The 21739-nt window shown below is 33.2% G+C and overlaps 1 protein-coding gene across 2 annotated transcripts in view; it reads left to right on the top strand.

Annotated features, from left to right (window-relative positions):
• KLHL1 (kelch like family member 1) overlaps nt 1-21739 on the top strand; it is a 326182-nt gene that overhangs the window by 256000 nt on the left and 48443 nt on the right. For both annotated transcript variants that reach the window (XM_053665578.1, XM_053665576.1), the window contains one exon: nt 9467-9691. In XM_053665578.1, coding sequence (XP_053521553.1) covers nt 9467-9691 — 225 coding nt within the window. The remainder of the gene's footprint in view (nt 1-9466; nt 9692-21739) is intronic.

The raw sequence follows: 21739 nt of genomic DNA, 5'->3' as shown, positions 1-21739 counted from the left end.
TAAGCGGAGTGTACAGACATATCAAGCAGGTGAATGACATGTCAAGGCCACAGCACCAGGGGGCTCTTCCCCTAGGGAGTATTGGATAATCGATTGAGTGAACACAAGAATTAACAATCGTCCTTTATTTCTTTATATTCACATTGTCTTCTTGTTGACAGCCTAGTCACAGCCACAGGTCAGTTATTGATTTTCACCAAACCTGGTGTCTGATGAGACAGCCTTACACCTTTCATGTGAACTCAAAGCAGAAATTTTAATGTGGCTAATAATGAGAATATTGGTAATAAAAACATAAAGAAGAGAAAACCTTTCGTTTTAACTTTAAATAAAAACAATTTTCTTGATTCTTTTAAACTGAACCTTTTATTACGAGCATACATTATGGTATTTTTAGCATTTAATGTGTACTTTGGATGTTCTTATATCTAAAATTTTAAAATTATCTAACTTAGGGAAAAACTCCTGATATATAACTCTTTCTAGTCAAAGGACTTGGCCAGATCATTTATCCTGAATTTTTCTCCACACTGTGCATCATTACCAGTATTGTTGGAAGGTAAAAATAGAAAGTGAAATAAGATAGGTAGAATTAACCATCTTTACCTGATTTTTATTTCCTTGCCTTGAACTGGACAAGCTTCCCTATTAAGAACTTTTATTTAAAGAACAGCTTTTCAAACTGCAATTCTACAACTATACAATTTTTAAAGCATTTTACTCAATAGTAGTCATCACATGGCTTAAGAAAACGATTCACCTAGAAGTCTGTCAGAATAACCTGAGCATTTGCAATTAGGTGGAGGAAATAACTTAAAAATACCATATAACTTCTTCTGAAAAAACACACTACAGTGAAAGGAAGCTTATTCTTTCATCTTTGCCCTTTCAAATGCTGTCCTACTTGATGTCTGCCTCAGTAACTCCAATCAGTCATTTTGGTTCCACTTCAGTACCTTAGTTTTGAACTTGAAGTATATCATTACAGATTACCAGTTCAAGGTCATCAGTGTGCACAAAGGAATAGAAGCAACTGAAAATCATGAATAACATCATGTCAGCCTAAACCCAGTTTGCTTTAGACACAGAGACTTGTTTTCTGGAATAGATGTCTACTTACTGGGCCACTAAGAAATATTCCAGGGAAGAACCATACTTCCCCAAGGTTCACAGGGAAAAAACTTAAAAAAAAAAAAAGATGAGCTATCTACGTCTTCAAAAATCTTTAGGATCAGGAAAAAATGTTTATCTGTTAAGTTAAATCTTAGTTGTTTATATTATTCCCAGTGAGTCAGCAGGTAAGGATCTTGCAGCTCCTGGAAGTCACAACTTTATTAATGAGTGAAAATAGACTCCTTGGGATGAAAAGCAAAGGAAGACAGTCTATCAGCAGTTTCCTTTCAGAGCCTCATCTTCACCAGAAAGAGACAAAGCCCAGTGATTGTCTCTGCTGTAATTGTTCCTTGGTGTCTGTTGTGAAGATAGATCAGTTAAACTTGTAGCTCTGATTTCTCAAAATTTAGTATATTAATAACTTCATTTTGTTCTTTAGTAGTCAGAGAAATTGGGCCACATCACTGTACCTTCTGTAGGCCTTGCAATGAATGTGTATTGAATAATATGTTAATGTGTTATGATAAAATGCCCACCATAATTATAAGTCCTTAGGTACTCAGTACATTCTTTTCTATCAATGTTGCTCTGAATATACAGTAATAAAAATAAATACATCCATTCTCTGAATTAAGTCTCCTTTGCAGATCCTCAGGGGAATAAGCCTGTGTGTATTTGTGCATTCATTTCTTGTGTATCAGACTGAATTCTCCAGTATGCGGCTCTATGCTGGCAAGGAAAGAGACTTTTAGAGTTATCTTACATTACTTCTATAATACAGACTCACATAAAATAAGTAAAAGTTTTAGAAATAAGTGAAGCCATTATACTTTTCATTAATGTGGTGATTATTTAAGCCTTCATTTTTAAATGAATAAGCAGCAATAGATCACAGAGAACCTTCAATTAATATGAGGTCTGTCTGGAAAAACTCCAGCCATTGTTAATATAACAAAAACAGTTTGTTGACATCAATGTAACCTGGCAGCTGCACACTTTGGAGTGTACAATTCCATAATAAATTATCGGCATATTGATTTATAAGAAACATTTTATACACCAGGGAAATCAATTCTTTCTTATATATAATGTAATGCTTTTGTTATTTTCTGTTGTTAGTCTTTTGGTTTTTTGTTTGTTTCTTTATGTATTTTTGATGTAACTATATTTCATATATAGATGGTTGGTGATTGTGTGTAGTTAATGGTATATTTATTTATGTAATTATATAATTTTGTATTTAGTAATTATATATTTATATGATTAATTATATATAAAGTATGTATGCATGTATGTATATATATCATCTGTGTGCATGTGTGTAAATAATTTATGGTAACTTCCTGTTCTTGTGCCTCTCCCTCACGGAGTTTTCATTTTTAGCCCATCTCAAAATAAAGATTAACCACCTACTTTTTCATCTCCTAAGACATTTAGGGTTTTAGTACAGTATTACCAGAGCAGGTTAAGGTCTCCCCGACTTTCTTTATTTATGTGGGGCTGTCGAAAGAGAACCAAACACTTAGTCCTATGGCCATGTGTTCTGTGCTTTAGTCATTGGCTCATCTAAAGTCATTCTGGTGTAAATTTCAGTCATATATGGAATCTAATGAACAAACTGAACTAACAAGTAGCATAGAGCCAGATTCAGAGGGCAAGATGACAGCTGAGGTTGGGAAGAGGGTAGTGGAGGAGGAGATGAGCAAAAAGAAAAAAAGGACTCATGAACATGGACACCAACCAATTTGGTGATTGCCAGGGGGAGAGAGTATAAGGGGACTAAATGGTAATGGGAAAAAATACAATAAAAACAAATTAATATAAATGCAAAAAAAAAAGAATAGGCATAAATCCAACTTATTTATTTTTCTCCCGAGCATAATTAAGTATATAAACATTCTTTTTTTTTTTTTTGAATGGCAAAGCATTTTCCATTGATTGGAATAGTCATGTTTATTTTATCATTATAATATGTACTAGATTTATTTCTGGCTTTCTTTTCAGACTCATTAACATGACTATAATTCTTCATCATAAAGCAAGTTTTAAAAATCTGTATAGTTATACAGTGCTTCTTAATACGTAGTAGGCCATTTTGCCTCACTACTCCTTTGTATTTAAAGATTGTTTACCTTTTAAAAAGGTATTTCATAATATTTTACAATTGAATTTCCAGAGAAATGCAAGTATAATTTTACAAATACCTTGTACAAGTGTCATTGTTTATTTTTTAAAGATTTCCTTTATTTATTTTTAGAAAGAGGGAGGGAGGGAGAAAGAGAGGAAGAGAAATGTCAATGTGTGGTTGCCTCTTGAGCACCCCCTACTGGGAACATGGCCCACACCCCAGGTATGTGCCCTAGACTGGGAATCGAACTGGCAACCCTTTGGTTTACTGGCTTGCTCTCAATCCACTGAGCCACATTGTGATTATATAATTATCATTTGAATAAATCATATTCAAAATTATTCTCTTCATTCATTAAAATTGATATATTTTGAGAGTTTTATGTTTTCTTTATATAGAAATGGCACCTATCCTGCTGATTTTTTTAAAAATTTTCTTTTATTGGGTTATTTTCAATAAGTTCTTCATATGTTCTAGGTGGTTTTCATTTTATTTAAAAAAATCACACAGATTTTTGTATTTTGCTTATGTGATTTACCAACTTTCTGAACTTCTTAGTTTCCTGAGATGTGTTAAAGGTAATAATTTTTAGCTATTAAGTTGGACCGTTACAAATAATACAAATAATTAAAATTACTTTCTATACTTTGGTTTCCCCTGGCTTTGAGCCAGAAGTTGGCATTTTTAAAATTTTAGTTATGTTAGTTTAAACCAAACATAATGCTGGACTTTGATATTTATATATCTACTTTAAAATCTAACATTAAGCTTAATGATACATTTTCATTTATATCTCTCTATGTAGCTATATATCAGTCTATCACCATTTTACAAATCGTTTATATTTGTAGCAGGGTAAGATATAGAATTCTGATGATTACTTATTTGGCACAAATGAAATATTATGATGGTAATGAAATGTTTACAATACCTTCTTTAAAATATAACAAATTATTTAAAAAGTAAAAGCTTTTATTTGTGCTTGGAAAAATATGTACTGTGCAATGATACTTTTTATATAAGTAGAAGAATGTTTTCCCAAAGCTATATTTTTATAAGTATGTAGAAACATAAAATTTAATGAAAAACTTATTCTATGAAAAATTATGACATAAATCATATTTTACAATATTTTCTTTAAAGCCCAGTGTTTTATATTTTAAGTATTATAAAAATATCTTTATTTTAAAATATTTTAAGATTTTTCTCAATATTTACCCCTTTCTTAAAGAGACGACATTCAACATAATTAACCTTTTCCTAATGATTTAATGGCATCATGATCACCATCAGTACTGGAAACATGCTCCTTAGATATTAGGTAACACGTGTTTCCTTTTTTGTTTGTTTTGTTTTTCATTTAGTAGCTGTAAGTGATCTTTCTATTCAAGGTAAAACAATGGGCTTTTTTTTCCCTGGTTACTCCCTCACTGTCAGCTATGGCTGTTTTCGACTGCCCCCAATCATTCTGATTTGTGGGTTTGTAAGAAATCTTGGAGATCAGGTAACTGAGCTCATTGATGGGGTATTAAAATGTAGTAAAAAGACTTTATAAGAAGACCCGAGGGCCTTTCTGTTTAATTGAATAAAACAGCTTTCTCTTTTTATAGAAGCTTTTTGTGATATCTATTTTATCAGTTCAGATAGCTTTTATTATTTTATTCTATTCCTTGTTCAAGTAAGGTTGCTAAATATTTGAATTATAAATTTTGGACTAAGTTCTTCCCTCTCTGATGCCAAAATAGAGTATATAGCTATTAACTCCCATTTTTCCACCAAAATAATCATACTTGGTTGTCTGACTCAACAATTTCAAATAGACTCAGAACCACACTCTGATAATATCTTGAGCACTTTTTCTCAGTTTTGTATTTTGCGAAAGGAACCTGTCGCAAGTTTTGTCTGAAAAAAATATTTTTGTATTTTTATTGTATCTACCTTCTAGTTATATTATTGAACTTGGAAAGAATACCTTATAATTTAAAAACAAAACCAAAAAGTAATATATACATTATTGCTGCTGTAACAAAATACCACATACAGTGGTTTAAAATAACTGCCATCTTTCAGCTTACAGGTCTGTAGGACATTAGTATAGGATGGCATGTCTGGATTCTCTAGAAAAGATCTCAAAAGTCCGAAATCAGGGTGTTGGCTGGGTTATCTTCTCATGTATAGCCTGAGGCCATCTTCCAAGCTCATTCAGACTGTTAGCAATTCATTCCTTCTGGTTGTAGAATTGAGGGACTGTTTCCTTGTTGATTTTCAGGTGAGGACCCCTTTGCCTTCTAGAGATCACCTGTGTTCTTTTCCATGTGGTATCTTCCATCTTCAAACCAGCAAGGAGAGTCCTACTCATGCTTCATACCTTTCTAACTTCCTCTTCTTCCACAATCTCATCATTTTAAAGAGTCCTGTGATCAGAGCCACCAAGGATATCTCCCGACATTAAACTCAATTGTGCCAAACTGCATAACAATAAATGAAGTGATTTTTATCATATTCATAGGTTCCAGGAAATAGGTTACTAAATCTCAGGAAGAGGCATTGTAAAATTCTGCCTAATATATATATATATATTATATATAGTGAAATGTATATGTATGTACATATATATATCACAATTAACTCACTCTATAACTAGGATGAAGTGGTAAAAAACGTGTGTATCAAAGTGGACCCCAGAGCCAGGTTAACACTGTGGACCTTCCAGTTACTACCTGAAAGACACTGAGTGAGTTACTAAAGCTTTCTCTGATTCGGCTTCATTTTTGTAAAATTTGCATAATAATAATATCTTATCATCAGATTTTATAAAAATTACATTTGCTAATACATGCAAATTTTTAGAGCATAGGAAGTAGTCAGAAAACATTACATAGTAATATCTTATTTTAAAACTCTCAACTCAAAACATCTTTACTCATTATTTATTTAACAACTATATTTTGATAAAAGTCATACACAATGTTCAGTAGTCCTGAATAATATGTGTCATAATGTCCCTTGATGTTATGACTACTTTTTACATTAAATGATCATTTCATAAGAGAACCACTGCTCTCCATTGCTATGGGTTCTGTTGCCCACCACTAATCAGAACCGTGACCCTCAATGCCAGAGTCCTATGAAACGAAAGGAACTATTTATTCAAAAGTTATACAGGTTTAAAATAATGGCAGAACTCTGCTGTTAAATCCCACACTCTTTAGAAACAAACAAATGAAAAAATCGCCACAAACACACAGAGTCCTGACCCCCAGCCCTTGCCAAGCCAGGACAGTCAGAGGTATCATCTCTCCGGAAAAGAAGTAGAAGCCTGTAGTTTAGCGGGGCAGGTTCCCATCTGTATTCTAGCTTCTTCCAGTCATCCATGCTTGGCTAGCTAGTCTCCTGCTCTTAATCCAAAGCCTCACCCTCAGGGTGGGCTGAGGGTGATTCTTCTGCATCCTTTTAAACCATGTGGCCAAGCCCTCACACTGCTGCTGTTTACATGGTCAAGAGTCGAGTCTTCTCTTTCCCCAGCCGCATGGTCAAGAGCCCTAGCATGGCTGAGAGCGTGGCTGTCCCTGCACCTGGGTTTAAATCCTGGAGGGAATCTTCCTCTGTAACCCCATTTCCAACTCCTCCCACAAAAGGTTACATCTGCCAGCACTCTAATTTCCTCTGTCTTTCTCGGCTGCCATTCTTAGTCTGGCCCCATGCAACAGAGCTAATTGCTCTCCTGCTCTCCAGGTACAACAAGCCTTTCAGGCTACAACACATCACAGCTTAGAGTCAAACCCATCTTCCTGGCCCCTAGTAGGTACAAGCATTTAATGTTACTAAAACGCTGGCCAAGTTCTTTAGATATGCACAGTAACTTTCAGTGGCCCTGCTCCGCATTCCCCATTCCTCAAGTGATGGCTATGGGTTTTTTGATTCTGGGAGAACTTTAGCTCAGTATCCCATTATAATTTCAGGAGCTATTTCAAATAAAGCAGCATCGAAACTTTATGTTATTATAAATGCTAGGCACCTAGCACTTAACTGGTACATAGTACGTGATAAACACATTAAGAAGAGTATAAAATGTATAGAAATTTATCATATGTAGTTTTATGTCATACATATAGTCTGAAAAATGCCTGTCACATTATTCTATATACCAAGAATGAAATTCACCTTTTTAATTGAATAACTATATTAAGTTAGGAAGATTTACAATTTGCTTTAGATTCTATTTTGTTATACTATACAGTTTATAAAATAATGTTGTTCCTGCACAAAGTGATATCTCACAGAAGAACAGCAAAATCCCGCACAAAAGTTAATGCAATCTTCAAAATGCTTTAACAGCTGTGATCTACATTTTAAGATGCAAAACAATAGGGATGTACCCAGTCCTAATAATAGTCTGCTGTAGCCAGATGTGCTCATTATACAGTTTTAAGGAGTCTAAATGTTATGCTACATCAGTTGCTTAGATTTATTGTTTGGAATCTCAGTGTGGACATGCTCCTGTTTATGAAGATTGTCAGGACTCTACTGTGCCTGCAGTCATGTGTTAAAGTTACGCCTACCTTCATGGGCATCTGAGATAACCATTCATTAACGGAGTATGCCTGAAATAACTATGTCTTAAAAATAGATTTTCTTTTCTAAGCTCTTTCAAATGTATTACATGCCACCACAACAATCCACTACTATTCATATTTCGTTTTTGTGTAATGACAAATATTGTCTTTATTTTAAAGAACAGAAAGAATGGCTTTGCCTTCTTCCTCAGTAAACAACCAGGGAAACACATACAGTACACTCTCATAAGCAAAATGCACAATAGAACTCACAAACAAATTGATAAATTTAAAAAATAATACTAATGAATTGAGAAGATTATATAGACAGCTAATGAGGTATAGTGGTAAAATTTTCTTGAAGAGTATTATTATTAATACACCTCATTAGAAAAATAGATGACATATTCTTAACTTTGTGACTATTACAACTAGATCGTACTTATTGTAAGTTGTAATTAGCTAGTATAGAAATATAGAAACATTTTAATAACATTACCTCTCTTTTACCTCTGAATAAAAATTAAACATAAACTACATAATTTTTGCTCCAATTAGCTAAACTTCTACAAAGTTGTTTGCACCTGTTTGGTTCACTGCTGGTTAGTCACTAAAGAGTAAATTAGTCCTTTAAAGAATGTTTTCCCTAATTTGCCAACTTTATTATACTACATTACAGTGATATAAATTTTTCGTGCCTTAAATGTAAGTACACCAGCATTCTGATTCCCTTTGTAGGGACATTTAATAACTGAAGATGAAATATGGGTGATTGTAAACCTAAAGATCAAATGCTGAAACAAGATAATGTTTGTTAACTTATATTTTATGATATTAATATTTGTGAACTTTTTCAAGGAACATTTGAAATATTTAATTTTCAATGTGAAATATTTAACTGAAGCCATTAAAACTGATCTCATCAGCAATTTAGCTTATTCCTTTTTTTCAACATCACTTTTATCAGTAAGATTTATTATGATTCTCAGGTTTATGCACAAAAAGCTTTTAGGAAAGAAGAACTATTTCATTTAAAAGTTGTAATGAGATTGATAAAGATAGATCTTATGTCTCTAAATTCTGTTGAGCCATTCTGCAAATGCATTTTTTAAAAAAGAAGATCAAAAAAGCTTAACTGACATTTGTTTGCATAGCTTAAAATTTTCTTTTAAAATTTTTAATGCATAAAACAAATTTAAGAGAAACATGCTAACATTGTTAAATTAATTCTACTCTTAGAATTATACAAATAATATACATAACTAATGTATTTTAAAAGGCTTTAATAACTATTTTCAGGTTAGGATTATGTGAAACTTTTTTAGTGTCAAACAGAGACAGAGGGAAGTTGGAAAGTCTATTGACAGACCTGTGTTATACACAGAAAATGACTCTATTGAACTGATAGTTTAGCATTAGACCACTATGCAATTCAAAGTAAACATTTGTTTCTATTTTGATCATTAGTATCCACCAAGTGGAGAAAATACAGTATTAGTTAAATTACTACTCCCTTTGTTTTTCTGACTTTTTTTTAAGAAAAATGAATGTAACAAGAGTATTTTCACATCTTAAATTCATGCTGCTAATAATGTGTACACCTTGGACAGGTAGTATTTTGTGCTATGGTAGTAGTAAATGGTGACTATATGGTTTTATATTTTATCAGGAGCTACAACCATAGAGAAATATAACCTGAGAACGAATCTGTGGATCCAGGCAGGGATGATGAATGGTCGGCGACTGCAGTTTGGGGTGGCTGTGATTGATGACAAACTCTTTGTTATTGGAGGTCGAGACGGCTTAAAAACACTGAACACTGTCGAATGCTACAATCCCAAAACCAAGACCTGGACTGTCTTGCCACCAATGTCAACACACAGACATGGTCTGGGTAAGATTTCTTACTCTAATGACATTATTTTAGAAAAAAATTATTGATAGTGAAAGTATATGTAAAGATATAGTATTATTGCCATCAATTATCATTACATTTAGTTAAACTATTAGCTTATTTTGAACATTTTTTAAAGCTCTTGACATTTTCCCTTGTTGACCAATATGCATTAAACTATTGAGAGAAATGTTAAATATACCAATAGAAGTAGACCTCAAGCTACCCAAGCTTTCACAATCTGACATTCACTCAATATATAAAATTTGATCTGAAAACAATACAGAACTCTAATGGAGAGGCCAGAGTAACATAGCTCAGAGAAAGAAATAGTTAATGTGGATGGCAGAAGACAATTAAAATGACTCATTCCACATTATTAGATAGACAAGCGTAGTTACATCTTTGCCTTCAATTTAGTCCACCTTGAAAAATCCATGAGGAGAGGGAAATACAGGTTTGGAGAAAGAGTGACGCATCAGCCGGCAGCAGGGGTCAGTATGGTAGGCTTCACTTGACCTTTACTCTGGAATAACCGTAAGAGGGGAAGAACTGTATTTATATACAGAAGATCTGGTTGGGAAACTTGTCTTGAATATTCCATTTAATATTGGCTTGATTTAACAAACAATAGTTTTTGAATTTTCACTTTGTATCATGGGGATTGTATGAAGTGCAAATTACCTTTTTTGAAGACCTGAAATATGTCAGAGATTTGACTAAGTGCCTTTCAAATATTTCGAATATACACATTACGGAGATTTCAGGGTTTAATTGCAAATTCACAGATTTCAGCATTAATAGAATCACAAGATTAGTGAGCATTTTTAAAACAAATACTAATGGCTGTAACTTTGAGGTCTTTGACACTGCATTCCCATTCATGCCTGCTCTACCATCAATCTAAGCAAAAATAAAAAATAAATTGTTAAAATAGACAATCTAAAGCACTTTACTTGTTTGACCTTCTTTCTTTACCCTTTTTTTTTAGTTTGCTCCTTAGTAAAATTAATAAATGATAATAAATGTCTGAGAAAGTTTAAGTTCTAAAAAGCCACGTAAATTCTTTAAATCACACAGAACCACATTAGAACATAGAAAACAGGAACAGCAAATTATTTTTGCCAAGTAATATTCATGGATAGAAAAGTTTTCTTATATGTTTTCTTCAAATACATTGGAAGATTTTGACTTTCATATCCATGTGAAAGCTCTTTGTGCTGTTTTTATTAACTAGGTAGCTAACAGCTTACATTCCTCTTTCGGGGGCAACGTAGGGAATAAGCAGTCTGGATTGGCATATTAGAAGTTTAATGTCTCTTCCCCCTTTTTGTATTATATAAATAAATACCTTTCTATTAACATATATTGAAGTTCTAGTATATAGGACATTTGCATGTTAAGAGAATATACTTGAACATTTTTACTAAGAATATACCTTAAGTGGTATAATTTGATGTGCTTAAAGTGTACCAAGAGATGGTTTGCTATAAATCCTGTAACACTGGCCCAGTGCCCAGCTGGATGGCCAACTCCATAGTGTCTTTTAGTCGGCCTTATTTGTCAGAGTTCATTGTAAAGGTACATGTGGAAGTAAGGCAGCATAAAAAATTGCATGTGCCAAATATCACAAACAACTAAAATATGATAGCCTTTCCACAAGCTTTAGTGACTCGATAGCAACTCTAGTAGTTGACTATTTTCATGAGTAATCTTCTCCTGTTTTATACTTATTGTTCTGCTTCACTTCTAATATCAAGTGGATCACCATGGCATGCCTATGTTCTACTTCCTAGTGGTTTTTGCTTTCTGTCAAGTTTTTAAAAATTCTCTACTACAGCAATCCCCCAGATCTAACCTGATTGAGTTAGTATTGAATAGTAATGTCATACCATAAGGCATCGTTTCTTTGCACAATTCTCATTTCAGAGTGCCTCACAGATAGATAGCTAGCAATGTCCAATACATAGAAAACTGACCTGGCTTGGATGCCAACCCATGTCCAGTCAGTTGAAGCTGGATTGATTGTAACACAAGTCACATGTGTGTTCTCTGATGAACCAGAGTGTCTACTTCATGATCAATTATATTCCTCACGATCAGCTGAATCTCAGCCAGTTCACATTATGTATCACGCTCAAATGCAATTAGCATTCTTGGCCTAAGATTCCTATTTCTTCAATATAACATATCAATCTTTGATTTACCTTCTCTCTTCCAGGGACTATTATTACACAGATATTGATATTTCTTATTTAGTTCATCATATCTTTTAAACTTAAATGTTATTTGTGTATGCTAAATAATTTTAATATTCAGTTTTCTAAGCTGTTCTTAATCTGTATGTATCATAATATTAATTCCATATATTGATCTCAATTAATTCGTTTTTGCATTCTTACTATCCCTACTTGGTAATACATTATAACTGCTTTCTTCTTTTTCATAGTATCAATAACTTCCCTTATCTCTGTGAGAAAATTTATTATGCCTTTTTCGAATTCTTGTATGTCTCTTTACTTATTCTTTTAATTCATTATAGAGGAGGATCATCTTCCTCCTCCTATTCCTTCAGCTTCTCCAAGAGCTCCTTCTCTTTCTCTTGTTATTCAGCATTTTCTTCTCCTCTCTGTTTCTCCTCTTTTCCTCTTCTTTCTCATTTTCTAATTCTATTTAACAGCTGTTGTAACAACTAAAATATGTAACTTTAACTGTGCACTCACCTGAACATATAAGATATTTTGGCTAATTGTATGAAGCACTTAAGGCATTGGCCATTCTTTGTGTCCTTCCCAAACTCTCACGCGTAGATAGGGGAGTGAGAAGTGGGCATAGAGCTGTGACCCTGCAAGATAACTGTGCCCAATCTACCTGCTGTTAATCCTAACATGTAGCCCTTAGGGACACATTTATTCACCTACATTTGCACATAAACTCCCTGAAGCATTTTGTCCTTATCTCAGATGCCTTTACATCGGGCTGGGAGTTGAGATGGGAAGAAGATGTTCTGGAGCAGTATGTCTGTTTGCTTCTGTGTTAACAGTTCCACATCCAGGCTGATGGGTTCTGACGATATCCTGATGTTATCCAACCAATTATGGTAATCTTGGAACAGGCACTGGGGCTTCTTCACTCACTTCACTGCACTTCCTCACAGTGCAGAAGACATACTAGCTCTTCTGAAGAGGAGATAGTGGTAGCAAAAAGGGCACAAATCAAGTGTTTCTCCAAGAAATTCCCTCAAGGCAGTTCCTTCAATTTTTGTCTTAGGAAGCTTCAACTGATTTCTGACTTTCTAATTTTTTTTTTTACAATTTTGATGTTTTTCAAACACGTGCCATGACTCCTGCTATGGTGTAATCAGCAATATTGATTTTGAGTACAAACCAATAGCTAAAACCAACAACTGCCTGAGATAATTTTCCATTTGTTCAGAAACCAGAATGCCCCACTTTATTTCCTACATAGTGAATCAGTATCGACTTGGTGGTATACAGTGAGATACAAAATTGACTCCGTAATTCCATATTACACATTCAAGTGACAGGGTGCTGAAGTCTAAAGTAGAATTTAAAAACACAGACTATTTTCTTTGATCCATATAGCTCCCCCTCCTTAATTTGTATGAAAAAAGTCCTTGTATGATTTTCTGAGAAAGTCACAGGAGTGCTTTGGTTACTAAAGATGATTTGGTGGTCAAAAATATTTCATAGTTATCAGTAAATGACAAAGCCTCCTTCTGCTGCATAAAATAGCATGTGAAATTATTTTCATATTAAGTCTGTGACACAAAGGAGCAATGCAAGTGTCTGGAGGATTAAACTAATTAAGAGCACAGTTTGCTCAATATGCTAAGAGTTTTCAGTTTAGCATTCATTTCTTTGAGGCACAATTCTATATATCATTCCTTTTTCCACCACATGTTATATTATATAAAATTGAATAAGATATTACTTCAATACAGTTTGCAATTAAGTCTTTTTAGGAAACATTGACAAAGAGTAATATAGTACTATTTATTAATATTTTCTAAATGCCAAGTACCATGTTGTATATTAAATATATGGTAGGGGCTGTTATTGTTTTTTGCTTTTGTAATTTTCAATTGATAAAATTCATGTACCATAACATTAAGTTTTAAGGTATAGAGTTGGTACTTTTGAGTATATTCACAGAGTTATTCAGCCATCACCATTATCAAATTCCAAAACATTTTTGTCATCCTAAAAAGAAACCCTGTACAAAAATAGCAGTCACTCTTTCTTGCCCCTCCTACTTAACCCTTCACAACAAGTAATTTACTTTTTGTCTCTGTGGAATTGCCAATTTTGGACATTTCATATAAAGAAAATCATAATTTGTGGCTTATTAAGTATGGTTTCTCTCACATGACATAATGTTTTTAATGGTCATCCATTTTGTGTCATGTAATACTTCATTCTTTTCATGGCTAAATAATATTCCACTGTTAGAATTTACCATGTTTTGTTTACACATAATCAAAAGAAGGGCATTTGGGTTGTTTCTGCTTTTTCATTATTATGAATAAAACTGCTGTGATCATTTCTATATGCATCTTTGTGTGGACATTCTTTGTGTTTTCAATTCTGTTGTATATACATATAAGAGGGGAAATTGTTGAGTCATGGTAACTCTATTTTTAACTTACAGAGGAACTGCCAAGATGTTTTTTACAATGGTTATACCATTTCCTATTTCCTCAGCAATGCATGAGGATGCCAATTTTTCCACATCTTTTCTAACCCTTGTTGCTACCCACCCTTTTTTATTATAATAATTGCAGTACATATAAAGTGGCTCCTCACTGGTATTTTATAGGTAAGTCTCTAATAAATGATTTTGAAAAACTCTTCATATGCTTAGTGGCCATTTACATATCACCTTGGGATAAATCTCTATTCAAATATTTTGCCCATATTTTGTTTGGGATATTTTTCTTTTTATTATTGAGTGGTAATTGTTCCTTTTATATTCTGTATAAAAGTCCTCTAATTTTAAATTTCTTGATAGTGTCATCTGAAGCACAAAAATTAACTTAATGAAGATATGTTTATTTATTTTCTTTTTTTTGCTTGTGCTTTTGATAGCATATCTGAAAAACTATTAACTAATCTATGATCAGAAATATTTATGCCTATGTTTTCTTTTAGAAATTTATATTTTTAGGTCTTACATTTAACAATATAATGCATTTTGAGTTAAGTTTTTTCTGTGGTGTGAGACAGTGGTCCAGCATCACTCTTTTGCATGTTGTCTCATCACTATCTGTTGAAAAGACTTTTCTTTTCCATCAGATTGTCTTGGTCCATTTGTCAGAAATTTGTTGTCCATAAGTGAGGGTTTATTTGTAAAATGGCAAGTGAAGATATTATTGCCTTGCTGTTAAATTAGGGGGAAATATTTCATTTGTTTACTATTAAATAAGATGTTATCAAATTGTTTTGTAGATGCTCTTTATTAAGGTACAGCAGGTCCTTAACATTCTTAGTTGATTGAATGTTTTATCATGAAAGGGAGTTGAATTTTATCAAGTACTTTTTTATGATAAAACATTCAATCAACTAAGAATGTTAAGTACCTGCTGTCTATCTTTCTAATCTATCTATTAGAAAGATTATATAATTTTTTCTTTATTAGTGTAGTCTATAATCCTTTTTATAAGATGCTGTATTTGCTTTGCTAGTATTGTGTACAAGATTTTTCATCTGCATTTATAAGTAATGTTGGTCTATAGTTTTCTTGTGATATTTTTGTCTTGTTTGAGTATTAAGATAATACTGATTGCATTTGTATGCCAATAATGAAGTAACAGAAATAGAAATTAAGAAGGCAATCCATTCACAATTGCTTCCAAAAGAATAAAATATCTAGGAATAAATGTAACTGAAGATGTAAAAGGTTTGTACTTGGAAAATGATAAAACACTGAAGAAAGAAATTGGAGAAGATGCAAACAAATGGAAGCAAATACCATGTTCATGGATAGGGAGAATTAACATCATTAAAATGTGCACACTATACACAGAAATCCTTAGATTCAGTGAAATTCCTATCAAGATTCCAATGATGTATTCACAGAACTGGAACAAATTTATATGGAATCACAAAAAGCCCTGCATAGCAATAGCAATCCTGAGAAAGAACAAAGTTGGAGGAATCATATTACCGAATATCAAAAACTATTCTATAAGTCCATGGTAATCAAAAGAGCATGCTATGCACATAAAAACAGACACATGGATCAATGGAAAAGAATGGACAGCCCAGAAATAAATCCACATGTTTTTAGTCAATTAATATTTGACTGACAAAGGAAATATGTACAATGAGTTAAAGATAGTTTCTTCAATAAATGGAGTTGGGAAAATTGGACAGATGCATGCAGGAAATGAAGCTATACCACCTTCTCACATCACACAAAAGAATAAATTCAAAATGGATTAAAGACTTAAATGTTAGACCTAAAACCATAAGAAGCCTAGAAGAAAACTTAGGCAGCAAAATCTCAGACTTTGTTCCTTGCAGTATTTTATCTGATTATATCTCCATAGGCAAAGGAAACCAAAGAAAAATTAAACAAACAGGCCTACATCAAACTGAAAATGTTCTTGCACAGCAAAGAACACCATCAACAAAATAAAAAGACAATGCATGGAATGGGAGAACATATTCACCAACACGTCTGATGGGGGATGGATAATATTCAAAATTTATAAAAATACTTTCAAATCTCAACATCAGACAATGAACAATACTATTAAAAATGGGCAAAGAACCAGAATAGACATTTCTCCGAAGAGGACATACAGATGCCCAATAGACCTATTAAAAGATGCTTAACATCACTAATCTTCAGAGAAATACAAATTAAAATCACAATGAGATACCACCTCACACCTGTCAGAATAGCTATCATCAATAAATCAACAACTAGTGCTGGTGAGGATGTGTAGAAAGGGGGACTCTTTTGCACTGTTGGTGGGAATGTAGGCTGGTGCAACCGCTGTGGAAAGCAGTAGAGATACCTCAAAAAATTAAAAATGGAAATGCCATTTGACCCAGAGATCCCACTACGGAGAATATATCCACAGAAGCCCAAAACAGTATTTGAAGAACATAAGCACCCCTATGTTCTCTGCAGTGCTATTTACCATCACAAAGATACAGAACCAGCCTAAGTGTACATCAGTAAATGAATGGATAAAACAACTATGGGGCATTTACACAATATAATACTAGTTGGTCATAAAAAAGAAGAAAATTTCACCATTTGTAACAGCATGGGTGGGCCTGCAGAACATTATGCTAAGTGAAATAAGGCAATCAGAGAAAGTACACAGAATTCTTAATGCTCCTTTTCTTTTACCCCTTCACATATGCAGGTTCACTGTCTTTGGGTCTCCTTGATATCTGATGGTAAATGAACTGTTAATCTTACTAAAGATCACTTCCCTGTGATAAGTTGCTACTCTCTTGCCACATTCAAGATTCCCTATCTTTGGCTTCTGATAGTTTGTGAAGTGCCTTCTGGTATACATATCACTGAATTTATTTTCCTCAAGCTCAGCTGTCTGTCCCCCCAGCTCAGCAGAGCTCCTGCCGATGCAGAGTTGTAAACTTCCTACTGAAGAGTTGAAGGAATGCCTTAACACGTACATGCAGCTCCTCGGTACAGGCAAGATTTCCCTCCTCTCCCTGTAAGGAGGCCTGGTCAAGGGGCTTGAAGATGATACCATATGATCTCACCTTTAACAGGAACCTAAACGACAAAACAAACAAGCAAGCAAAATGTAACCAAAGACACTGAAATAGAGAACAGGCTGACAGGGACCAGAGGGGAGAGGGGAGGGAATTTCAGGGGAAAAGGGGAAGGATTCACAGGAACAAGTGTAAAGGACACATGGACAAAAACTAACAGGAATGGAAATGGGAGGGAGGTGGGGAGCACTGGGGACGTGGGATGGGATGGGAGTAAAAGACAGAAAACTGTACTTGAGCAATAATTAAATAAATAGATAAATAAATAAATATGATCTCTTTCTAAACTTTAGACCAGGAGATCTCAAAATAAAGGTGCCTGAGCTAGGAAAGCAAGTATGTGAAGAGCATGACCAGCCAGAGGTGTCTGAGTCCTTAACTCTGGAGCTGGCATCTACTATTGACCTGTGAGATGAGATGGGCCTGAGTTACACTGTGCTAACCAGATACTTCCACAAATTACAAATAAAACAGAATTTTACTTTCCTCCTTTGCTTTGCTTATGTCACTTTAAAGTTTTGTCGGGAGCACCTTATTAGCTAAGCTTAATTTATAGGTACAGGCATTAATTAGTGTTTCAGAGTCAGAAAAAAAAGAAGTAACTTAACTTATTTAAATTAACAAAATTCCTGAGTGTGTGTGTGTGTATATATATATATATATATATATATATATATATATATGAAAAAAGGCAACCCAAAGTGACATTTACTATGAGTCTTTTCACTGGCCCTTGGAAACTACATTTGTAACAGAAAGTATTAAATGGACTGAGGAAAATATCAGCATAATAAAACTTTGCATTTATATGCGATATAACCCATTAGACTAGAAAATCTCATTTTAAACTGTCAGTTTTCATTGTCTTAAAAGGAACACTTGCTTCAGCTGAGTCTGTTTCTTTAATTACATCAGTATATATTTGTCTTCTTTATGTCTCTTTTTAAAATTAGTTTTCACACAAGACCAAGAGGACCTAGGTTTCTTTAAAAGGGTTCTCTCTTCGAAGTTTTGCAATTTTTTACAAGGAAACAAAATTCAAAACCATCCACTCAGTTTTATATATCAGATATTTTTAAAGATATAGGAAAAAGAAAAATATATATAATGGGTACATTGGGATACAAATAAAAGACAATTTTTGGATAATATACATTCATATATACATTCTCAAATACACACATACATATACACAGACCCACAATTTCCAGTAATTATGCATGCCTCTGAAAAATAGAGAAAATCCTGTTAGTATGTGAGACATGAGGAGAAAATATTAGAACAGATAAAACTACCACTTTCATTTGAAACTTTAATATTTGAGTAAATAAGGAATCATAATGAGGTCGCCTTTCTTATTACTCATGCATGTGATATAAACACAGACATGTATGTACAGTTTTTAAAATATTTTAGAACTTTCATTGTTTTTATTTTATCAGTTTCTCTTGGAAATATCATACATACTATTATTAATGTCAGCACAAAAGAAGGGAAGAAAGGGATGGAGGGGAAAATAACATCAAACTTGGCTCTTCTCAATAGAATGTGATATTTATACTCTGATTTATAAACTCTAGAAATATCAGTGAAATCCTCATTATATGTTTTGTCTTCTATGGTGCTGTTACTTGTAGAATTCTCAACTTGGATATTCCCTGATATCTTTCCACTGAGCCAAATTCTTGTTTAAGTAAACATTTATTGGAGACTTTTTAGTGCTAAAAATTCCATTAGGTGTTAGGGGAAACAATATGAATAAAATAACAATACCTACCTTTAATATTATACACACTAGTTATATACACTAATTGCAAATTCTAGCTTGCAAATAAAAAATATATATCTAGGTACATATATTGTTTTACTTAATCTATTCTTCACTTCCAGTAGTAAAATTTTATATCACATAAATGGGTGATCATTCTTCAGCATAATTCCTCCAGGACCTGTGTATATCCTATCTCTTAAATAGTCAAAAATTGTATTTCATCCTTCCACATGCTATTCTACTAAGGAACACAAACACTGTATTTTCCACTGTGAAGAATCTATGAACAGCACAGAAAGAATTGCCTTTACTGTACTGTGCTTTGATAAAATGCCAAAGGCTAATAGAACATGTTCTAGAACACTGCCCCTTGACTCTAGGATCTGGAAAGAAATAGTTTCTCCTTGATGGAAAACCTTTAGAGATGCACCACTTTGATTGAAGAGTCACAGTATCAACTTTCCCTTCTTGAGCACTGGTTAATTTTTATCCCAAGAATATTGCAGATAATGCAACTAATTAGGTTTTCTTCTGTGAGTTAAATGTTATAAAGTCTGGAATTAAATTTGCAGTTTAACAGTAACAAATATGCATGCATTTTTGTAACAGTCTCACAGTTTGCTCTAGTTTATATTTATTTGCTTACTTTGTTATTTTGTTGCCTAGTTTTAATAAAAATATCAATCTCTTTTATATATTTTTGGAATCACTTTAATTTTCAATAATAAAATCAGGTATTAAGTTAAAGATAAGGTTAGCAAAATTATTCTAGTTAAATACAATGAAGATTTTTGTAAGAATATTTTATTGGTTAAATAATTCAACAAACATTAAAATTGCCCTACTGCATACTATAATACTCGTATTAGAATAAGAAGATGAATAAGATATTGTACTCAAGCCCTGGATGGCATAGCTCAGTAGATTGAGCGCGGGCCTGCGAACCACATCATCGTGGTTTGATTCCCAGTCAGGGCACATGCCTGGGTTGCAGGCCAGTTAGTTCCCAGTAGGGGACTCATGAGAGGCAACCACACATTGATGTTTCTCTCCTTCTCTCTTTCCCTTCCTCTCTAAAGATAAATAAATAAAATCTTTAAAAAAAAAAGATATTGTACTCGAGAATCTTATATCACAGTGAGGAAACCAGAAAAGTTAAAATGAAATGTCTTAAGGACAATAAATAAGAGAGTTATGATTATAATATTTTAAGTCAAATGGATAATTATGAATATTTCTAAAAAGAGGTGATGCTTAAACTGTACCATAAGGGATTAATAGTCAGACAAATTGAATTAAAATATATAAGTTAATGAAGTAAAATGTGTAAAACACAAATGTGAAAAGAAAGCATAGACTATTTGAGTGGCAAACCACAAGCTTATAAAACAAATTAATTTCAATGATGTGGGATTATTATGTGAATATATTTTAAAATACAATAAATATCCTTTTTCATGTTTAATGTACAGCTCAAAATATATAAGAAATATATAATATTGCCTCTATCATCCCAATCTATAAAAACATTTAAATTGGAATTTGTTAAAGATTTTATTTATTTATTTTTAGAGAGGGGGGAGGAAAGGAGAGAAACATCAATGTTGTGTTGCCTCTTGTGCACCTCCTACTGGGGACCTGGCCCACCACCCAGGCATGTGCCCTGACTGGGAATCTAACTGGTGACCCCTAGATTTGCAGACCAGCACTCAATCTACTGAGCCACACCAGCCAGGGCTTAATTGGAATTTTTAATTTAATAATGAAATATTTATTTTGAGGTAATTTCATGTGCATAGTTGCCCATGTATGTTGGAAGTTAGCCCAAAATTTAAGTAATAAAAGTGTAAATGCACCTGGTATCCTTGAATAGAGAATGAATGAAACTGGATTTTTAGAAGGCAATCTGGTCACTCAGATGAATCACACAGAGAGAACTATTAACAGAGAAGAAAAGAGATTAAATGAGCTATGGAAAGCTTGCCACTTCAGTTCTTGTTATTCTGGTTTTGACTGCTAATTTATTGCTTTCTTTTGCTTTGGCAGGTTTATCTAAGGAGATGATTTTATTTTACATTTTACCATATATATATATATATCTTCATCCTGACTGATCATGCAAATCATCCATGTCTCAATTTGAAATGCATGTTAACATTATTTTAATAGAAAAATACATTCAGTCTTAACATCTTAATGTTCAGGGGGTAATGGAATGCTAAAGTAATCAAACAAAAAATATGCAGACTAATAGCTATTTAAACCTAGAGAGTGTCTAAGAGAGTATTTACTCCAGCATCTTATTTTTACAAATGAGAAAACTACCAGTGCGAAAGATTAGGTAGCTTGTTGAAGTTTATACAGCTCATTTAGTGGCAAAGCTTGGTTTGGGATCCTTCACAGATTTCAGGCTTGTTTTGTTTTGCTTTGCTTTTTGCATTGATTTTCTACTGCATTGTGATTATGTGTTCGTTGCTATTTCTAGAATATATCAAGTTC

The sequence above is a fragment of the Artibeus jamaicensis genome, unplaced genomic scaffold, assembly GCF_021234435.1.
Source record: "Artibeus jamaicensis isolate MK-2021 breed Jamaican fruit bat unplaced genomic scaffold, CSHL_Jam_final contig_415, whole genome shotgun sequence".
Lineage (NCBI taxonomy): Eukaryota > Metazoa > Chordata > Mammalia > Chiroptera > Phyllostomidae > Artibeus > Artibeus jamaicensis.
This window is presented reverse-complemented; position numbering and strand designations above follow the sequence as displayed.